The following is a 20,502-nucleotide window of genomic DNA, read 5'->3' as shown; positions in this document are numbered from 1 at the left end:
GACTTTTGCCTTTTGGTTGTTTGTTTGGTTGGTTGGTCAAAAAAACTGTTTCATGTATCCCGGCTGGCCTTGAACTTGCTATAGTGAGAATGACTTTGAACTGTCGATCTTCTTGCTTCTGTCTCCCAGGTGCTGAGATTACAAGCATGCACCACCATGCCCAGAATCTCATCAGTCTTACTGGTATTCCCCAGTGATGGTGGCACTGCACGTATTTTCCCAGCTGCTTGTCAGTATTTGTGTGTGGTAGACAGTCTCAGTACCTCTTCACATCTTTTACCCCCTTTTGGGTTTTCTTGCTGAGGTTTTAGGAGTTCTTTAATGCGAATCCTTTATCAGATGCGTGGTTGCAAGCATTTCCCTCCAGTCTGTGCCTCATCTTTTCATTTTCTTTGAAGTTTCTTTTGCAAATTTAAGGTGGGATATTTTTTTTCCCATGAAGTCCATGGACTGAGTATTTTATCTAAAATCTTTCTATTAAACTGAAGTCATATAGGCTATCCCTTCCTTTCCTTCTTTCTTTTCTGGTTTTGAACCCACAATTCAGTGCCCTGAGTGCTGGGATGACAAGCGTGAGCTGCCAGGCCCAGCCTCGATTTTCCTTTATATTTGCTTCTAATAGTTTGACTTTTATCTATACCATATTTAGTCTGTGGACCTTTGGATTAATTTTTATGTAAGGTCTGAAGTCTGAGGCCATCTTTTTTGCACATGGATTTGGTATTAGCTTGCTTTTGGTCCTATCACATGGGCCTGAGTATGGATGTGCATTTTCTCAGTTTGGAGTTTAAGGTACGTACACCGTGGTGGTAGCTCTGAGGAGGCCCTCCGCTAAGTCATCTTTTAAAGGATGGTACCTTGATGGCATCAGTGAGCTGACTCAAGACGATGGGGTTGGGGTAGTCTGGAGACCTGCTGCTAGGTTCCCCATCTGAGAGGTTCTCCAACGCTGCCACACTGAGGAGTAGGCCTGCATCTGAGGAAATCTCTGGTCAAGCCACGTTCAAACCACAGCAGCTAGAACTGCAGCTGGGACCAGAGGTTCTCAGCATACTGCCTCTGCAGCTTTGTGATCTTCCTGGATCTGCTGCTGGGCGCTCTGCTCCCCGCCACTGACGTCTGTGGCATCGCTGTCATTATCTTACCTCCTTACCTTCATTAGTGTAGGTTTGTTCCGTGAGTCCTGGAGGTGACTAACCTGACTGCTGCCCGCTATCCCTCTTCCGATTACGGCAGCTCTTCCCTTTGCCTTTTCACACGCGCTGTTGGAGTCAGCCTGTCAAACTCTGCAGAAGCGCTCGCTGTTTGATTGAGATTGGTGACTCAGTGGGTTCAGTGGAGAGTGTGGCTCTACGGCCCATGGACATGGCTTAGTTCCCCACACATTCTGACACTTCTTCCTTTCTCCCGTGTCTTGACGTTTTCCACAGATGGAACCATCTTATAATTTTCTTTTTTTTTCCAGACATGGTTTCTCTACTCCACTCCCTTCCTCTCCTCTCCCCTTCTACCCTCTCCTGTGACCCCCATGCTCCCAATTTACTCAGGAGATCTTATCTTTTTCTCCTTCCTATTTAGATCCATGTATGTCTCTCTTAGGGTCCTCTTTGTTGTCTAGGTTCTCTGGGGTTGTGGACTGTAGGTTGCTTTTTCTTTGCTTTATGTCTAATGAGTGAGTACATATTATATTTGTTTTTTTTTTCTGGGTCTGGCTTACCTCACTCAATATGGTTTTTTCTAGATTCATCCATTTGCCTGCAAATTTCAAGATGTCATTACTTTTTACCGCTTTGTAGTACTCCATTGTGTAAATGTGCCACATTTTCTTTATCCATTCTTCGGTGGAGGGACATCTAGGTTGCTTCCATTCTGGCTATGACAAACAATGCTGCTATGAACACAGCTGAGCACGTGTCCTTGTGGTATGATTGAGTATCCTTTGGGTATATACACAAAAGTGGTATTGCTGGGTCTTAAGGTAGATTGTTTCCTAATTATCTGAGAAATCGCCATACTGATTTCCAAAGTGGCTGTACCAGTTTGCACCCCCACCAGCAATGCAGGAGTGTTCCCTTTTCCCCACAACCTCTTCAGCATAGGTTGTCATCAGTGTTTTTGATCTTGGCCCTTTTGACAGGTATAAGATGGAATCTCAGAGTTGTTTTGATTTGCATTTCACTGATGACTAAGGATGTTGAGCATTTCCCTAGGTGTCTTTCAGCCATTTGAGATTCGTCTATTTAGAGTTCTCTGTTTAGGTATGTACCCCATATTTTATTGGATTATTTGCTATTTTGATGTCAAATTTCTTGAGTTCTTTGTATATTTTAGAGATCAGTTCTCTATCCAATGTGGGGTTGGTGAAGATCTCCTATTCTGTAGGCTACCGTTTTGTCTTGTTGACTGTGTCCTTTGCTTTACAGAAGCTTCTGAGTTTCAGGAGGTCCCATTTATTAATTGTTTCACTCAATGTCTGTGCTACTGTATTATACTTACGAAGTGGTCTCCTGGGCCATTACTTTCAAGTGTACTTCCCATTTTCTCTTTTATGAGGTTCAGTGCGGTTGGTTTTATGTTGAGGTCTTTGATCCGTTTGGACTTGAGTTCTGTTCATGGGGATAGATATGGATCTATTGTATTCTTCTATGTGTTGATATCTAGTTATGCCAGCACTGTTTGTTGAATATGCTTTCTTTTTTCCATTTTATATTTTTAGTTTCTTTGTCAAAAATCAGGTATTTGTAGGTGTGTGGATTGATATATGGGTTTTGGTTCAATTTCATTGGTCCTCCTGTCTGTTTTATATCAAAACTTGGCTGTTTTCAGTACTGTAGCTCTGTAGTAGAGTTTGAAGTCAGGGATTGTGATGCCTCCAGAAGTTCCTTCGTTGTACAGGATTGTTTTAGCTATCCTGTTTTTTTTTTCTCCACATGAAGTTGAATATTGTTCTTTCAAGGTCTGTAAATTTTGCTGGGATTTTGATGGGCATTGCGTTGAATCTGTAAGATTTCTATTTTTACTATATTTATTCTACCTACCCAAGAGCATGGGAGATCTTTCCCATTTTCTGGTGTCTAATTCAATTTCTTTCTTCAAAGACTTAAAGTTCTTGTCATATAGGTCTTTCACTTGTTTGGTTAGAGTTTCCAAAAATATTTTATGGTTTTTTTTGGTGGCTATTGTGAAGGATGATGTTTCTCTGATTTCTTTCTCAGCCTGTTTATTATCTGTATAAAGGAGGACTACTGGTTTTTTTTTAGTTAGTCTCATATCCTTCTACATTACTGAAGGTGTTTTTCAGCTGTAGGAGTTTCCTGGTAGAATTTTTGGGGTCACTTATGTATACTATCATATCATCAGCAAATAGTGAGTTTGACTTCTTTTCCGATTTGTTTCCCCTGGATCTCCTTTTGCTGTCTTATTGCTCTAGCTAGGACCTCAAGAAATATATTGAATAGATATGGAGAGAGTAGACAACCTTGTCTTGTTCCTGATTTCAGAGGGATTGCTTTGAGCCTCTCTCCGTTTAGTTTGATGTTGGCTGTTGTCTTGCTGTATATTGCCTTTATTATGTTTAGGTATGTTCCTTGTATCCCTGTTCTCTCTGAGACTTTTATCATGAACAGGTGTTGAATTTTGTCAAAGGCTTTTCAGCATCTAATGAGATGATCATGTGTTTTTTTTTCCAGTTTGTTTGTTTATTTATTTATTTATTTATTTATTTATTTATTTATTTTTTGGTTTTTCGAGACAGGGTTTCTCTGTAGCTTTGGAGCCTGTCCTGGAACTAGCTCTTGTAGACCAGGCTGGTCTCGAACTCACAGAGATCCACCTGCCTCTGCCTCCCGAGTGCTGGGATTAAAGGCGTGCGCCACCACCGCCTGGCTTTGACAGATTTTCGTATGTTGAACCATCCATAAATCACTGGGATGAAGCCTACTTGGTCATGGTAGATGATTTTTCTGATGTGTTCTTGGATTTGGTTTGCCAATATTTTATTGAATATTTTTGCATCAATGTTCATGAGGGAGATTGGTCTGTAATTCTCTTTCTTAGTAATGTCTTTGTGTGGTTTGGGTGTGAGGGTAACTATAACTTCATAAAAGGAGTTTGGCAATGTCCTTTCTGTTTCTATTGTGTGGAACAATTTGAGGAGTATTGGTATTCTTTGAAAATCTTGTAGAATTCTGCACTGAAACCATCTGGTCCTGGGCTTTTTTAAGTTGGGAGACTTTTGATAACTGTTTCTGTTTCCTTAGTGGTTATAAGTCTACTTAATTTGCTTATCTGGTCAAGATTAATTTTGCTAAGTGATACTTATCCAGAAAATTGTCTATTTTCCTTTAAGTTTTCCAGTTTTTGTTTTTGGAGTACATGTTTTTGAAGTATGACCTGATGATTCTCTGGATTTCCTGTGTCTGTTGTCATGTTCCCCTTTTCATTTCTGGTTTTATTAATTTGGATATTCTCTCTCTGCCTTTTGGTTAGTTTGGATAAAGGTTCGTCTGTTTTGCTGATTTTCTCGAAGAACCAGCTCTTCTTTATTTTTTCATAAGAACACAGTTGACTCTTCTGTTCTGACCTTGTGTCCCATCCCATGATCTAGATAAACTCACTTATTAGTTCTGAAAGTTGCCAGTTTTATCTTGTTTTTGTAGGGCCTTTTGGTTTTCCTGCATGGACCGTCATTTGCTAATAAAGGCATTTCTTCCTTCCCTGTCTGTGGCCTTTATTTTACTCCCTCTTCTTTTGTCTCTTATTCTACCCCACCCCACACACATTTGGCACACACAACGAGGATACCCCCAGAAGTGGAAGTGCCCTGTAGAGAGCGGATCCTAGAAATGACTCAGAAGTCCGAGCTTGGATTGGACTGTTACAGCTGCTGGCCCTGGGAAGCAGTGCTACTGATGGAGCCAGGTCACTAGGTTATTCCACGATGACTAATTCCCAGTGCTCACACGTAACCAGGCTCAGGCTTACATAAGCAATGTCAATCATGTGAGAGCAGACATAATACACATATGTGTACAAAGCATGCTTTCTCCAGGCTGGGTTACAGAGCCTCCGAGATCCTGAGCGAGAGTCTGAGGCCTGTGTGAAGCTTGGGTGCTGTGTTACTTTTCCACTGTGATGAAACATTGTGACCAAGGCAGCTTAGAGAAGGAGGAGAGATAAGAATCCATTGTGGTGGGGAGGCGTGACAGCACAGGACAGGCATGACAGCAGGAACAAGAAGCTGAGCGTTCACATTTTCAGTGACAAGCATGAACTGGAAATGAGGGAGACTTTTAATCTCAGAGCCCCTCCCCAGGGGCATGCTTTCTCCAACAAAGCTATGCCACCTAAACCTCCCTAAATAGCACCCAAAACTGGGAACTACGTGTTCCAGTGCCTGAGATTATAGAGGACATTTCTCGTTCAAACCACACAGGTGCCAAACCATGTGTGCTGCCTCTGGTGGGAAACATGCATTGCCCATGAGGACCGTTCCTGCTTGTATCTGCTTATGTCCATGGGGCCGTTTCCTGGTTGTGTCCTGCCCTGGTTTTTATTGTCAGTTTGACTTAACCTAAAGTCCCCTGAAAAGAAGTAATCTCTCTCAGTCGAAGAATTGCTCCGTTAGATGGACCTGTGGGCATGGATGTGGGGCATTCTCTTTGATTAGGAGGGCCCAGCCTGCTATAGATGGTACCATCCCTAGGCGAGTGGTCCTGGGCTGTACAGGAAAGCTAGCTGAGTGTAAGCCAGTAAGCAGCGCTCCTTCTGCTTGAGTTCCTTAATGATGGCCTATGGCCTGGAGGTGTCAGCTAAAATAAGAACTTTCCTCCCTTAAGTTACTTTGGGTCATAGTGTTTATCACAGCAAGAGATGAACCACAGCCTACAGAATGGGAGAAGATCTTCACCTACCCCACACTGGATAGAGGACTGATCTCCAGAATACACAAAGGACTCAAGAAACTAACATCAAAAGAATAATCCAATAAAAAAATGGGGTACAGACTTAAACAGAGAATTCTCAATAGATGCATCTCAAATGGCTGAAAGACACCTAGGGAAATGCTCAACATCCTTAGTCATCAGTGAAATGCAAATCAAAACAACTCTGAGATTCCATCTTATACCTGTCAGAAGGGCCAAGATCAAAAACACTGATGACAACCTATGCTGAAGAGGTTGTGGGGAAAAGGGAACACTCCTGCATTGCTGGTGGGGGTGCAAACTGGTACAGCCACTTTGGAAATCAGTATGGCGATTTCTCAGATAATTAGGAAACAATCTACCTTAAGACCCAGCAATACCACTTTTGTGTATATACCCAAAGGATACTCAATCATACCACAAGGACACGTGCTCAGCTATGTTCATAGCAGCATTGTTTGTTATAGCCAGAATGGAAGCAACCTAGATGTCCCTCCACCGAAGAATGGATAAAGAAAATGTGGCACATTTACACAATGGAGTACTACAAAGCGGTAAAAAGTAATGACATCTTGAAATTTGCAGGCAAATGGATGAATCTAGAAAAAACCATATTGAGTGAGGTAAGCCAGACCCAGAAAAAAAAACAAATATAATATGTACTCACTCATTAGACATAAAGCAAAGAAAAAGCAACCTACAGTCCACAACCCCAGAGAACCTAGACAACAAAGAGGACCCTAAGAGAGACATACATGGATCTAAATAGGAAGGAGAAAAAGACAAGATCTCCTGAGTAAATTGGGAGCATGGGGGTCACAGGAGAGGGTAGAAGGGGAGAGGGGAGGGAGTGGAGAAAAATGTATAGCACAATAAAAACAACTTTAAAAAAAAAAAATTTAAAAAACTTAAATAAAATAAAAAGAGAAACTGGGACATGCTCTCTTCTATCTATGGAGCTGCTTCCTTGTCATACACCGTTATGTCCATAGAACAGTAGCCTCTTTATATCCCATTAGCCTAGAAGGGCTTTCTGTACCGATGGAGGCCTGTCCTTCCCTGCGTCCCCTGGGTCCATGGGGGCTATTCCTACCTGTGTCACTCTTTCTCCTGAGGGCCAATGAAGCATTTCCTTTTCCCACAGGAACCCAGTTCTGTCTTCTTCATCCCCTGAGCCCATGGAGTGGTGGGTTTTTTTCCTACTCACGACTGCATTTGTCTGTCTTCCAGTTGTGGCCTTCTTGGTGGCATTCAATCAGAACAAGGCCCTCATCGGTGACCGGGGCCTGCTGCCCTGCAGACTGTACCTGAAGAATGTCCAGCAGTACTTCCAGGGCAGGACTGGCTGGGATGCCTGGAGCTCTACCCCAACTGTCCTGTGGCTGGTGGACTGGTCAAACATGAACTTCAACCTGGACCTCCTTGCTCTGCTGGGGCTGGGCCTCTCCTCTTTTGTCCTGGTGACTGGCTGTGCCAACATGATCCTCATGGCTACCCTCTGGGCCCTCTACATGTCCCTGGTCAACGTAGGGCAGATCTGGTAAGTAGAGCCTGCCACTTAGCCCTGTGGATCTATACCTACTTCCTGGTCACTCAGGTGCCAGGGTGAACTTGTTCAGGGGTACATTATTGAGTGCTTAGGCCTTGGTAGAGGTTGCTGTTACCACCCAACCAAACTCTGGCTTTTGTCTCTGGGGAATAAAATGTATGATTGTGCTTGGAGATATATATCTCCTTGAGAATATGCTGCCATTCGCTTGAGCCATGAGGTTTGAAGAGATGGAGACAGAAGTCATTGGGCAGCCAGAAGAAGCATAGAGTTTGGAGAAACTTGACTTTGAAATACCACCCTTCTACCCTTATGGAAAAGAGTCTTACCAGCCTATGCCAGATGCCACACTGTGGCAATGGCTCAAACCTTGCCCTGATGGTGGCTTGTGGAATGAGAGGTGTTGATGGAGTTTATAGGACCACCAAGGCCAGAGAGATGATGGACCAAAGAAGAGCATGTTGGAGAAGTCAGTGGACATGGCGATCGGTGTCTCTGTGGACACATGGGAAGTGGATGAGGGGCTTAGTACCTGTATCGATTATTTTTCTCCTCACAAAAGCAACTTAAGAAAGAGTGGGGGGGGGAGGCCAGATGGAACTGTCACCCCACCATCTCAGCTAGGCTGGCTGGCCAGCATGCCCCTGGGATCCACCTGTCTCACAGTGCTGGGGTTATAGACACACAAAGCCACGCCCAGCCTTGACTTAGGTCCTCATGCTCTTACCCATGAACCATCTCTCCAGCCTCACCATGGCCCTCTCCTGTTCTTTGTCCAGAGACATAGCTCACATAGGGTATTTCTTGGGTTAGCAGTGAATATGAGCGAGCAAGTGTGCTCTGCACGTAAATATGTCCTCTATGGACATGCGGTAGTGTGCTCTCCACGTAAATATATCCTCTATGGACATGTGGTAGTGTGCTGTCCACGTAAATATGTCTTCTATGGACATGTGGTAGTGTGCTCACAGATGTTCCCACTGCTTCCAGCATCTGGTAAAACAAAGAAATACAACCAAGCCCCAGGCATTATTATTTTATCAGAGAACAATATGTACTCTCCCAGGCTGGGAATCATTGTTATCGTTTCAGAACCACCAGGCTATGGGCCCACTCAGTGAGCCCAGACCCCATGGCAAATCTCAGGCTCTTACCTTCCTGCTTTCCTTCCTTCCTTCCTTCCTCCCTCCCTCCCTCCCTCCCTCCCTCCCTCCCTCCCTTCCTTCCTTTCTTTTTTTTTTTTTTTTTTTGAGGGGGGTGGTTTCAAGACAGTGTTTCTCTGTGTTGCTTTGGAGCCTGACCTGGAACTAGCTCTTGTAGACCAGGCTGGCCTCAAACTGACAGAGATCCGCCTGCCTTTGCCTCCCGAGTGCTGGGATTAAAGGCGTGCGCCACCACCGCCTGGCTTCAGGCTCTAAACTTTGATTTGCAAACATTTCATCCAGTTTTTCTTCTTTATTGAGATGTGATTCATACACTGTAAACTTTAACTACTTATTGTGTACCAGTCAAGCTGAGTATGGCAGTATACACTGTAATCCCGGCACTAGGGAGGCTCAGGTCAGACAGGAGAACAGCACAGGGAGTTCCAGGACACCCTGGCCTAGAGAGCGAACCTGACTCAAAATGGAGTAAACAAACAAACAATAAATTTTACAAGTCCGTGGTTTTGTGTATTCAGGATTCTAAAAATCTTGCCATGAAGTTTGAACCATTCTCATCACAAGAGAACCCTGTGTCTTTTAGCTATCAGCTCACTCCTCAACAGCCCTTGGCTTTACACTTGCATCCATGGTGCTTAAATGCCCCAGGCATTTCCTGTGAACAAAGCCCCATAGTGTATGGCTTTGTGTCTGACTCCCCTTCCCCAGCATGGTGTTTTAGGGTTCATCATGTGTGGCTTGTACTGCTATGTCTTTCACGATATAGTAGGTGTCCATGTTTGATATAGATGACGGTGGGGCTGGGTCACTGGGATGCAGCTCAGTGGCAGAGTGCTTGCCTAGTGTCTCAGTCACTGTTCTGTTGCTATAAAGAGACACCATGACCATGGCAACTCTTCTAAGAGAAGGCATTTAACTGCTTACAGTTTTAGTGGTTTAGCCAATGTCGTTATGATGGGAAGCCTGGTGGCACATAGCTGAGAGCTACATCCTGATTTGTAGGCACAGAGTGAGAGACTGACCTGGCATGGGCCTTTGAAACCTTAAAGCCTACTCCAAGTAACCCTAGTGACAGTTGCTCCAGCAAGGCCACGCCTCCTAATCCTTATAATCCTTCCCAGTATCGCTGCTCCCTAGTGACTAAACATTCAAATATATAAGCCTGCGGGGCCGTTCTCATTCAGACCGCCACTCCTAGCATGTGTGATGCTCTGGGTTCCAGAGATGGAGCACCAAGCGTCTGTCCAGTGTGACTTCAAAGTAACAGAAACAGGCAAAGGAACCTGCTGCATTCCTTTGACATAGCCCCTCTTCCAGTGGTTATGTCAAGGCACCCTTGAGCTTCGGCTCCTAGGGTAGGACATTTGCAGTGGCAATTAATCACAATCAGTTTTTATGCAGGAAGAAACAAATCATGCATCTGCTCACTCTACTGTGTCTTTTGCTGGTCTACAGACCTTCTCTCACCCGGCATTGCCTACGCAGTGCCTGATGGCTGGTCCTCCTGGAGGCAGGAAGTCCTTCCAGCAGTGCTCCATGCCCCACGCTGCCCTGAGCTCACAAGTGGGTTCCGTTCTGTGGATAAACATGATAGTTTAACATATAACACCAAGCCAACATTTTAATGATTTTCTTTTTTGTGTGTGTTTTAGGTATTCTTTTGGTAAGTGACAATCATGCAGAAAAAAACCCTGCGAGGGCTTGCCTTGTATGTTGGGGTATGTATATCTGTGCATTTCGGGGGGCTTATCTCATTGTTGAAATACTTGCTGCTATCTCGTTCCCGCTGGCTCTCTGGGCGTGGGGTGGTTACAGAGTTTGTTAGGCTGGCAAGTCCTGGAGGTCTGCTCTAGGAGAAGTGAATGGCTAGGGTGGGTTGGGATGGAGCTTTCAGGTGAGGTCCTGGGGTGCCTGTAGCACCTGCACTTCATAATAATGGAGATGCTGGGGGCTGGAGAGATGGCTCAGAGGTTAAGTGCACTTACTGCTTTTGTGGAGGAAGCAGGTTCGGTTTCCAGCACCTACATGGAAGCTAACAACCACCTCTAACTCCAGTTCCTGGGGATCTAATGTCTTTTAGCCTCTGCAGGCACTGCATGTATGTGGTACACAGAGAATGCATACAAGCAAAACACTCATACTTGAAAAATAAAAATAAGTAAATGTTGGGGGAAAGTGGCTGGTGTGGTAGTACCTGTTTATAATCCCAACACAAGGAAGACAGAGGCAGGCAGAGCTCTGTGAGTTCGAGACCACCCTGGTCTCCATAGCAAATTCCAGTCCACCCAAGGCTATGTAGTAAGACTCTGTCTCAAAAGGATAAAAAAAAAAAAAATTAATGGAGACACTGAGAAGAGTGATGACCAGAGAAGGCGCTTGGGAAAAGTGCAACAGGTCCCTCTCCATGTGGGTCTCACAGTGTCCTGTGTCCTGCACATCAGTGCATCACAGAAAAAGGCAGGGTAGAGATAACTGTCCAGGGCACCGGTGCTGACTAGAGAAGCATTTCAGATCCTCCCAGCCCGTGCCAGGTGACAGTCACTGGAGTGTGGTAGCGGGCAGCCCCCAAGTGGCAGAGAAGCCTGAGAATCTGGGAACTTAACGTCTGTCAGTTGCCCAAACTCTAAAGTTCTGCAACAGAGCACGATGAAACTGTTCTTGAGAGAGCGGGGGTGGGGGTGGAGGCAGGAGTGCCTTTACTACCCTGCAGTTCTGTAGCCTAAGGACCCCACGGGAGGCACCTTGGCCCAGCTTCAGCCTCTCTGTGCTGTGTGTGTATCTGGGCCCACACTCTGGGCTCACCTCGTGTGGCTTCAGCCATGAGGCCTGAGTACCAAGTTCCTGTGCTCTTAGCCTCGCATATTGAGTGCTCCCCGCTGCGCTGAAAAGGGAGGTCCACCGGCAAACACGAGGGCATGTCTGCAGCCCCTATAAATGTTTCCCTTCATCTTTAGTTCCCTGAGTAGGCAGATACCTGTGAGGGCAAAGCTGTTCCAATGTGCTGATAGGGCCTTTCCCACACAGCTGTGGGCAGTGTCAGTGTGGCTGCTCAGCACACAATGGGTCCAGGACATTCGTATCTGCTCCTTGTTTCTTGTATCAAAGTAAAGTCCTCCACAGAACCCCGTGTTCTCCAGTACTTCAGGGAACAAACCCTCTTTTCTTAGTGACTCTTGCTTATCTGAAACTGCAACAAGATTACTTCCTCTGGCTATGAATATTGAAACCCTGAGGCCTTGACTCCTCTATCCAGATGGGATCCCTGCTCCTTGGTACAGAAGATTCTGGCAATTGCTGGAAAAATCAAGTCTGAGACAGGCTGGGTGCTCACCGCTAGCAGCTGCTTGGAGCTGAGGCTATGTCACGGGGCAGACGTGATGAGCAGTAACAGGTGCTCCACACACGGGTTAGGGTTAGGCCTGTGCTTGGCAGTGGCCGCCTTGTCCTGGAATGTGGGCAGTGGGGTACCCCCAGATTTCTGGAGGAGGTGAGATATAGAGGACCTCGGAGCACTACCTGCACAGCTGTGGAGGCTGAGCAGTGGAAGACCTCCAGGTGGTGACTTCAGGAACTTAGAAGAAAGCCGCTGCTCAGCCGCCTTTCATCTGTGTTCTTTCCCACTGGCACTCAGCAGCCTCCATTCTCCATCCTGATGCAGGGACCTGGGAGCCTTGGCATCACTGTAACCCTGTCTCCCATCTTCCCCCTTGCTGTTCCAGAAAACAAAGGCCCATTTGGGGAGGCAGCACAGGGCAGGCATCTGATGCACTGGGTTTAGACTTTTCTGGAGGGGCTGAAGTGATGGCTCAGTGGTTAAGAACTCTGGCTGCTCTTCCAGATGACCTGAGTTCAAATCCCAGCACTTGCTTGAAAGTCCAACCATCAGTAACCCAGTTCCAGAGGCTCCATTGCCCTCCTCTGGCCTCCATGGGCACTGCACACACATGGTACACAGACATACCTTCCGGGCAAAATACCCATATGTATAAAAGTAAAAAACTCTCCTGGAGGCTTCTCTTCTCCAGCCCTGTGTTGCTGCCCACCCAAGCTAGAGATCTCACAGTGAGCAGCACTCACCGTCCTAGCTGTGTATTCTTAATTCTATCATCTCTGTCTTACAAGGAGGCTTTAGCGAACCAAGAGCCCCAATGTGGAGCTGCTCATAGTTCTCTGCGGGCCTTTGTTACCTGGATGGTGGCTTGAAATGCACTTCTGGAGTCCCGTCTCTCCGTGTGCGTTAAGTCTGTATTTGTATGTTCATTTATTCATTTCAAGGTAGGAGTCTTACTATGTGCCCCATACTGTTTTCAAACTCTTTGTCCTCCCACTTCACCCTCCCAAATGCCAGTTGCAGGCATGCCCACTGTGCCTGGACTAACATGAATTTATTATATTAGTTAAAATTGAATCAGTACAAATGCCCATCCCTTAGCTGCACCAGCCACCCGTGGAGTGCTTAGAAGCTCTGTGGTGCTGAAAGGCATGAACTCTAGAAGGGTCTTTGGCCGGAGCTTCATGGAGAACACCCTCCATTCAGCTAGCAAAGGGCTTTGGGCACCCTATTCCTGGGCAAGGGGAGCAGTGCCTCTTTGGCCAGAGGTGTGGGGGCCTGACCTCTTCTGCACACATTGCCAGTGTCAGTGGCAGATTCTGGCTAAGGAGCCCAGACAGTGAGGTCCCATTTCTAGTGCCTTCCTTCATCTCAGACAATACAATTCCCCAAAATACTGGGTTTTTATTAGCAATTTTTGGCTATCTCTCTAAGAGGCCCCCTTTAGTTGTGGAAACTTTGAGTTCTGCTCCATCACCTGCCACTACCTCAGTACCAGACTCCCATTTCTGGACAGATGTGGTTGCTGAGTAGCTCAGGTGTATGTTGGTGAGGTTCTTTGGGTCACAGGGAGCCCATGCCATTGGTCGTCTGCTCCGTACTCTTCGCTGCTTTCAGCTTCCCTCGGCGACACGCAGATCAAAGGCTGAGTTAGGAAAGGCTTTAGCCTGCGCCCTACGGATGGAGGCTACTTCTGTCCCAGTGGACTGTGCTTCCTCATGCCTCTTCGCCTGTCCTTCCTGTGCTTTCCTGAAGGACAGGGCTGCTCTTGGCAGGCACCATCCCAGCACATGCAGTACCCAGTATGACCGCAGTCCCCAGCCTGATGACCATCTCTCAGCATGACCGATATCCCCAGCTCAGCCACTGTCCCTAGTATGGCTGCTGTCCCTAGCGTGGCCACTGTCTACCCTGGGTTCCAGGCCATGCCAAGCTCTGTGCTCAGTGTGAAAGGGTTTATATGGAGAGGACTTCCATCTTGTCTCTGGGACTTGAGTCCCATGTCCTATCCTTAGGGTTTCTTGAAGTTTATTCCCAGACTGAATCCCTCTAGGCCTGGGCTGGGGAGGGAGGGAGTGCTGGGAGGAGCAACAGTATGACTGCTCTGACTCCAAGGGCATGATGGAAAAGAGGGGCTTGTGAGTGTCCTGTTACAGGAACCACCTGCAGACAAGACTGGGGCGAGCCTGTGAGATGACTGCATGAAAGACTCCAGCCAAGTAGCGCAGCTTCCTCCCGCTTGGCTCTCGGGCCATACTTCTAGGTCTTCCAGACCCAGATAGGTGGATGGGGGTAAGCCTTGACTTCCCAGTGATGACCAGACAGTGTAGGCCACACTTCCTGCTCTCTCTGCCTAGGCCCCTTGGGACACTGGGTTTGGTCTCAGTGTTTCCAGGCCACATTGTCTCTGGTGACTGTAAGAAAGGGGGACCAAGCTGCTGTGTTAGGGTAGTATGGTGAGAGCCCTGGACCTCAGGAGATCCCATCAGGATTGGGGGTACAAGAAGCCTGGGTCCCCCACCACCTCTCAGGGCAGCACATGTTTAGTAGTCTAAGGATATCCCAGGCGTGACGGCCCCCGCGATTCAGAAAAAGATTCTAGAAGACCCCATGCCTTCCCTGTTCAGTGCAACACAGCCAGGATAGGAACTGGACACTACGTTTGAATGAGTCTGGATTGCTCCTTTCAGCAAGAAGCTGCACTGATAAGTGGTTAGTTTGTCCTCAGCTGATGAGGACAAGGACAGAAGTTCTGCTGTGTCAGCTGCCTGGGCACAGTGTCCAGGCACAGGGACCCACAGAGGCATCTGCCTTGGAGCACACACAACCCATTAGCTATAAGCACAGCAGGAGTGTGGGGACAGCTCTAAGGCATGTGACCCAAGGAAGCTGCACGCCAGTGGGTGAGCTGCAGGGGAGAGAGACCAGGTGTCTGCAGGAAGCTGATGGGCATGTCAATAACCACAGCTCCCATACAGCCCAGGAGGGCCCAGGCTGCATTGCAAGAATGGTACCCATAGATTATCTTGTGAATTCCGTCCTTTGCTCTCATAGCTGTTGTCTTTCCAAGTGGATGCAGCTCTTAATAATTTGGGGAGCTTTGTTCTTGCCAAGTAGAGAGTTCCCTCTTCTGTCAGACCATCCTTGGCAGGCCCTGGACTGCGTGGGATGTTTATATGACTGGGACACTCGAACTTGGGTGTTTCCCTTCACGGCAGCACCTCCTGCCAGCCGTTGTGAATTAAATGCTCCATGTGACCCTTCACCCTTGCCGCTCTTAAATTCATGCTTTAAAAACAGCTTAATGAGGGGTTTACTGGCCCAATTGGAAGTTTTTATTAAGACCCATTAGTGAGTGAGCAGAGGCTGCCTGCAGGAAGTGATTAGCACAGTGGCCCGGCCCAGCAGGTTCCGTGAAACTGCTTCCAGACCTGTGGCCGAGCTGCAGTGGCCTGCACAACTCTCAGCTGCAGTTTACAGTCCCTCACTCTCCTCCCAGTCCCAGGGCTCGAGAAAGCAGTCTCCTTAATTGAGTTACCCTTGTAGTCAGAGGCAGCCTCGACGGCCTGGCCAGCCTAAGCTCACAAGCCACCGTCAGCAAGGCAACCCTGTGTCCCCTTCCTGGGCCCTATCTTTGTTAACTTAACCTTTTGGTGTGCCACTAGGGGAAGAATAGCCTCGTAGAGCTCTTTTCTGGAAAAATGTCAACTCAGGATGACAGCAGGCCCTCTGTCCCAGTACCATGTCCAGTCAAGTCCTTCGTGGGAGCCCAGGAAAACCTGGTTCTATCATGTGGGGGCCAGTCAGTCGTTCGATAGTGGCCTAGGTAGAGTTGGTGTTTACCCAAATAGGGATGTGATATATTCTCATCTCCTTCTCTGTGTGCCTCCCTTGCTTCCTCTCACTCCCCTATCCATCCCCACCCCCACTTAAATCTAGGGAAAATAAAAAACTGAATCTAAAAGAAAATGTTCCCATGGATGATGGCTCATGCCTTTAATCCTAGCAGAATAGGGAGTGAGACGTGAAGAATACTGAGTTGCAGAGTGAGACCCTGTCTCAAAACAAAAAGTAAAACAAACAAGCAAAAGCTAGGGCTAGGGACGTCACTCAGTGTGCAGAGTGCTTGCCTAACATTCAGAAGCCCTCAGTCTGAAGCTCGGCTACAATCCCCATAGGCTGGAGGTGGAGGCAAGTTCAAGGCCATAGTCATTTCGAGGCCAGCAGGGGCTGGCTGCTAAGTCTGTGTTCTCTTGTTTCTCACTATGGGTCTTGCCTGGCATTTATAGCTTCCATTTCCAAAACATGGTCTCCTTTAACAGAGTTCCGAGACATTTGAAAAAAGAGCTGTTTCACTTGAGTCCTGAGGCTGCTGGGTGGGTTTTATCTGGAATTCTTCTGGCTTGCCTCTTAGTTTTATTTTTGCCAGATTGTTTGGAAATGGGGTGTCTGTCTGGTCCTGACTGTCCCAGTCGGGTAGGAAGTCTTCTGTCTCCATCCATCTCTCTAAAGGATAGAGAGCCCCGTGGGTTTAGTCTCAGTCTCCTATATAAGGATCTGTCTGATTTCAAGCTCGTTCCTTTCTAAGCTACCTGTGGGTGCTGAGTGGCCTCACTTGCCAAGATGTCTGTCCATCTCGCTCTCTGGCATAGCATGCCACTCTCTAGCACAATGCCCATCTTTGCTTCTTTTTCTTCTGTTCCCTGTGGGCAAAACACTCAGAAACTGTCTCCCTTGTGGTCTTGAAAGAACTGGTTTTATTTATCAGACTTTTAAGAATTTAAATAAAAATTTGTTTTACCATGCTGGAAACCTGAGGGATTTGTGCAGCGCTATGCCCATAGCCCACCCTTGGCCACACCCTAGCCCTGACAGGTATTCAGCTGTGCTTATCAGGATTCAGTTTTGTAGGTTGCCTTCTCCTGGAGGAAAGGACTTTTTATCCAGCGTCTCCAGTTGACAGCTTAATTCATTTATTCTCCGTCTCCTCTGCTCTGATAATAGCAGCGTGCACACAGATGACCACTGCCCTCTAGCTGTGTCCTGTTCCACCCCGATGACAGTCACTGCGATTCTGTAACCTTCGGCGCTGATGCCTCTTTGGACAAGTGCCATCAAAAGAAATAGACAACAGTACTACATGTGTAGGGTGTTATATTTTTTTCCCCTGCTTATCAGCTTCTGAATTCTTTATACTCTGGCTAGACCATGACCTAAAGATTATTCTTTTAATTGTTAAAAAGAAAACCTAGGCACAAAAAAGAAAACCTAGGCACACACTTGGATTGCATGGTTTCTTCTAAACAGAACTGAATGCTGTTTTACCTCTGCTCACCTCAGCTTCTGCTCTGCAGATAAATCCCTTTATCTCCACTAGCACTTATTCTGGTTTGTTTGTTTGTTTTGTTGTTGTTTTGTTTTATGTGGGGCTTTTTTGTTTGTTTGTTGTTTGTTGTTTTTCAGTAAAAGGTTTGTCTGTGTTTCTCATTTAAAAATTATTATTTATGTCAGGGGTGGTGGCGTACCCCTTTAATCCCAGAATTTGGGAGGCAGAAACAGGCAGATCTCTTGTGCATTCTAGGCCAGCCTGGTCTACAGAGCTTCCAGGACAGCCAGGGCTACACAGAAAAACCCTGTCTCAAAAAACCAAAAAAGCAAAAAAACTATTATTTGTGTGTGTGTGTGTGTGTGTGTGTGTGTGTGTGTGTCTAAGATGTGTGTGAGAGCACACATGTACTACAGCACCCATGTAGAATTCAGAGGACAACTTTGTGGAGTCAGTTTGTTTTTTCCCTCCTTCCTTTCTTCCTCCCTCCCTCCCTCCCTCCCTCCTTCCTTCCTGCCTTCCTTCCTTCCTGCCTTCCTTCCTATCATATACAGTATCCTGGTTTCATTTCTGTTAGTACTGTAAGCTATCCTGATCAAAGCAATGCAGTGGAGGAAAGTTACAATCCACCATTTCAGGGAAGTCAAGGCAGGAGCTCAAGCAGTTGTTATTTCTCATTCACAATCAAGAACACAGCGAAAGTAAAAGCATCTGTGCTGTCTACAGATTTCACTTTCTCCTCTCCTTCCCCTCCCTCTAGAAGTTAGGTTTACTTGTTTCTTTACTCTTGGAGGAGAAGGTTCAGGACCTAGGGAATGGTGCCACCAACAATGGACTGGTTTTTCCTACATCAGTTAACCATCAAGACAATCTCCACAGACATGCCCACAGGGTAACCTCATCTAGGCAATTCCTCAACTGTGACTCTTTCCTCAAGTAATTCTAGGTTGTGGCAAGTTGATATGTAAGACCATGTGTGTGCTAGGGATCAAATTCAGGTCACCAGGCTTGTTCATCAAACACCATTAGCAACTGAGCCATCTTGCCATTCCTTGAATCCATATTTCTAATGAGGCATGTACATGGATTGCTCTTGGTGGGTCACTTTTAGATACTGTTTGTGTACTGTCTTCTGTCATGAATGACAAGGACCCCTCCTCACATGCTCCTAATGCTTTTTCAGCATCTTAGCATAACTATGTCACAGGTATAATTTTTACACTTGATTTTAGCCAAAAGACCAAAAAGTAATGCAGATATAGTTATGATTTGTCAGTCTATGCGTTGTTGCGTCTGTGCAAATACTGACCGCTGTGCCAGATGGTGGGCTGTAGCTTTTCGTCGTCCTCTGGTTTTTCCCGGAGTTGACAGTCAGCCCTTCTCTCATGGTGTAGTTTTTCATCTCTGATCTTGTCTCGTCAGTTTATTCTAATGCAACTTCTGAGCTCCTCTTGATCTTTTTATTTTATAGAAAACACATTACACAGTCTGTCATTCTTTCTCCCCACAACTGTGGAGATTTCTCTTTACTCACAGGCTCTCTGGTACAGCGTGGAGCAGATGCATTTTAGACATCTGGGTTTGGAGATTGTGTGGCAGGTTAGCTGTCTTTGCCAGACTCTGTTCCACTCATTGACTTGCCCCCTCCCTGTGTCCTAGAGATCCTTGCAATCCACAGGGGTTGGTGTCACGCGAAAAACAAGTCTCCACATCAACAACTGCTTTTTCCACTGTGACCCCCGCCCCCGACACGGGATTCTTAGGAGGAACCATCTGTCAGCTGTTTGCATGACCACATTCACAGGGAGACACCTGAAAGCAGCTGGTCAATGGGATCCTCATCTTGACTTACCCAGCTTGCAACTGTTTGTCCGAGGCAAGGCAGGCCGTCCCGCATGCATGTTGCCTGCTAAGCTTTCCCCCATGCAAGCGTTATGGTCTGTTTGCACTAGGCGGCTGAGAGACTTGAGAAGCACTTTGGTCTCTTCAGACACCATCAAGACTGCCAGCTGGCCTGGCACCTCCAGCACCTGGTGCACGTCCCCAGTGCTTCCTGGCTCCCAGACCCCTTGCTAGCTGTGGGAGAGCACTGCCAGCAAGCCTGACCTTGGCCAGTGTCAGGAACAGGAAGAGGCTCTGCTGGCTGCCCCAGCTAGCGTCTGCATGCCAGTGTCTGCTGCGAACGCTTTGATGTTCTGAAACAGAAACTCTTAAAGAGGAAGCCGTGCTCCGCACTATCACAATGGCAGCTCTTGTGTGTGCATTTGTGGGAGGAGATGGGTATGGGTGCTGTTTGGCTACTGCTAATGGCTCTTAAGTGTGGGTAACGGGCCCTGCCTGACAGTTCCTGTCCTCTTGTCCACACACTATGCTTCTTTCGAGCTATGATCCCACGCATTGCGGGTGCTGGCTGCCTCTTAGGCATGTAGCTCCATGGCAGGCAAGCTGTTTGGTCCTTGCCATGATGAGCATCTCTAGGGCATTCACAGGCTGACTGTGAGAAGGGGTCAGAGGTGAGCTTTATTGTTACTGCTGCTGCGTGTGTGTAATGTGTGTGTGTGGTCTGTGTAGGCAGCCATAGGGACACGGGTAACTGTGGACTAGGAGCACCCATAGGGCCACAGGGACCCTGCATGTCTTGGGATCATATCCCTTTGACACCCCACAAAGTTCACTATCTTTACACTGATATTGAACTCTGATATTGAGCCTGTTATATGTTGGGATCTCATCAGTGTCTCTGCCACAAAAGGCATACAAGGGTCAGCCTGATGGCAGTGACCTCGAGCCTGTCACTCTTGCCTCGCCATGGTGGTAACTGTAGGGCCAAATAGGCAGATCCCAAACTCCCTTCTATAGCTGAAGGTGCTTGGGCCAGTGGTACATTGTATGTGTGTGGCATGGTTCCCTCTCTTGTACTGACCCTTGCAGGGGCTGCCATACTGACTTCTCTGGTCGCTTCAGCTGTAAGGTTAACTTTAAGCAGTGCACACTCGCTATCGGAGATTCCCGTCCTCTTCCAGGCTGTGGCAGTAGCGCAGCACGCGCCACCTTAGTTATCGAGGAGTGCCCACTATGGGACCCCTGTGGCAGCCGAGGGCCAGTGGGCTTCTTTGTCGAGGCCCATCCTCTTCCCAAGTTGCTCCAAAGACTAGAGCTGCAGGCACCCGTCTTCCTTGTGCCTCATGGCGGTCAGGTGTGTCACAGCT

General features: G+C 47.0%; 1 protein-coding gene across 1 annotated transcript in view; it reads left to right on the top strand.

Moving 5' to 3' along the window:
* Lmf1 (lipase maturation factor 1) overlaps nucleotides 1-20,502 on the top strand; it is a 90,053-nt gene that overhangs the window by 6,651 nt on the left and 62,900 nt on the right. Inside the window, exons 2-3 of the mRNA XM_038328386.2 lie at nucleotides 7,155-7,464; nucleotides 10,289-10,299. Of these exons, the coding sequence (XP_038184314.1) occupies nucleotides 7,155-7,464; nucleotides 10,289-10,299 (321 nt within the window). The remainder of the gene's footprint in view (nucleotides 1-7,154; nucleotides 7,465-10,288; nucleotides 10,300-20,502) is intronic.

Source organism: Arvicola amphibius, chromosome 4, assembly GCF_903992535.2.
Source record: "Arvicola amphibius chromosome 4, mArvAmp1.2, whole genome shotgun sequence".
Taxonomy (NCBI): Eukaryota; Metazoa; Chordata; class Mammalia; order Rodentia; family Cricetidae; genus Arvicola; species Arvicola amphibius.
Note: the sequence above shows the minus strand (reverse complement) of the source record. Positions and strands in the feature narration are given on the sequence as shown.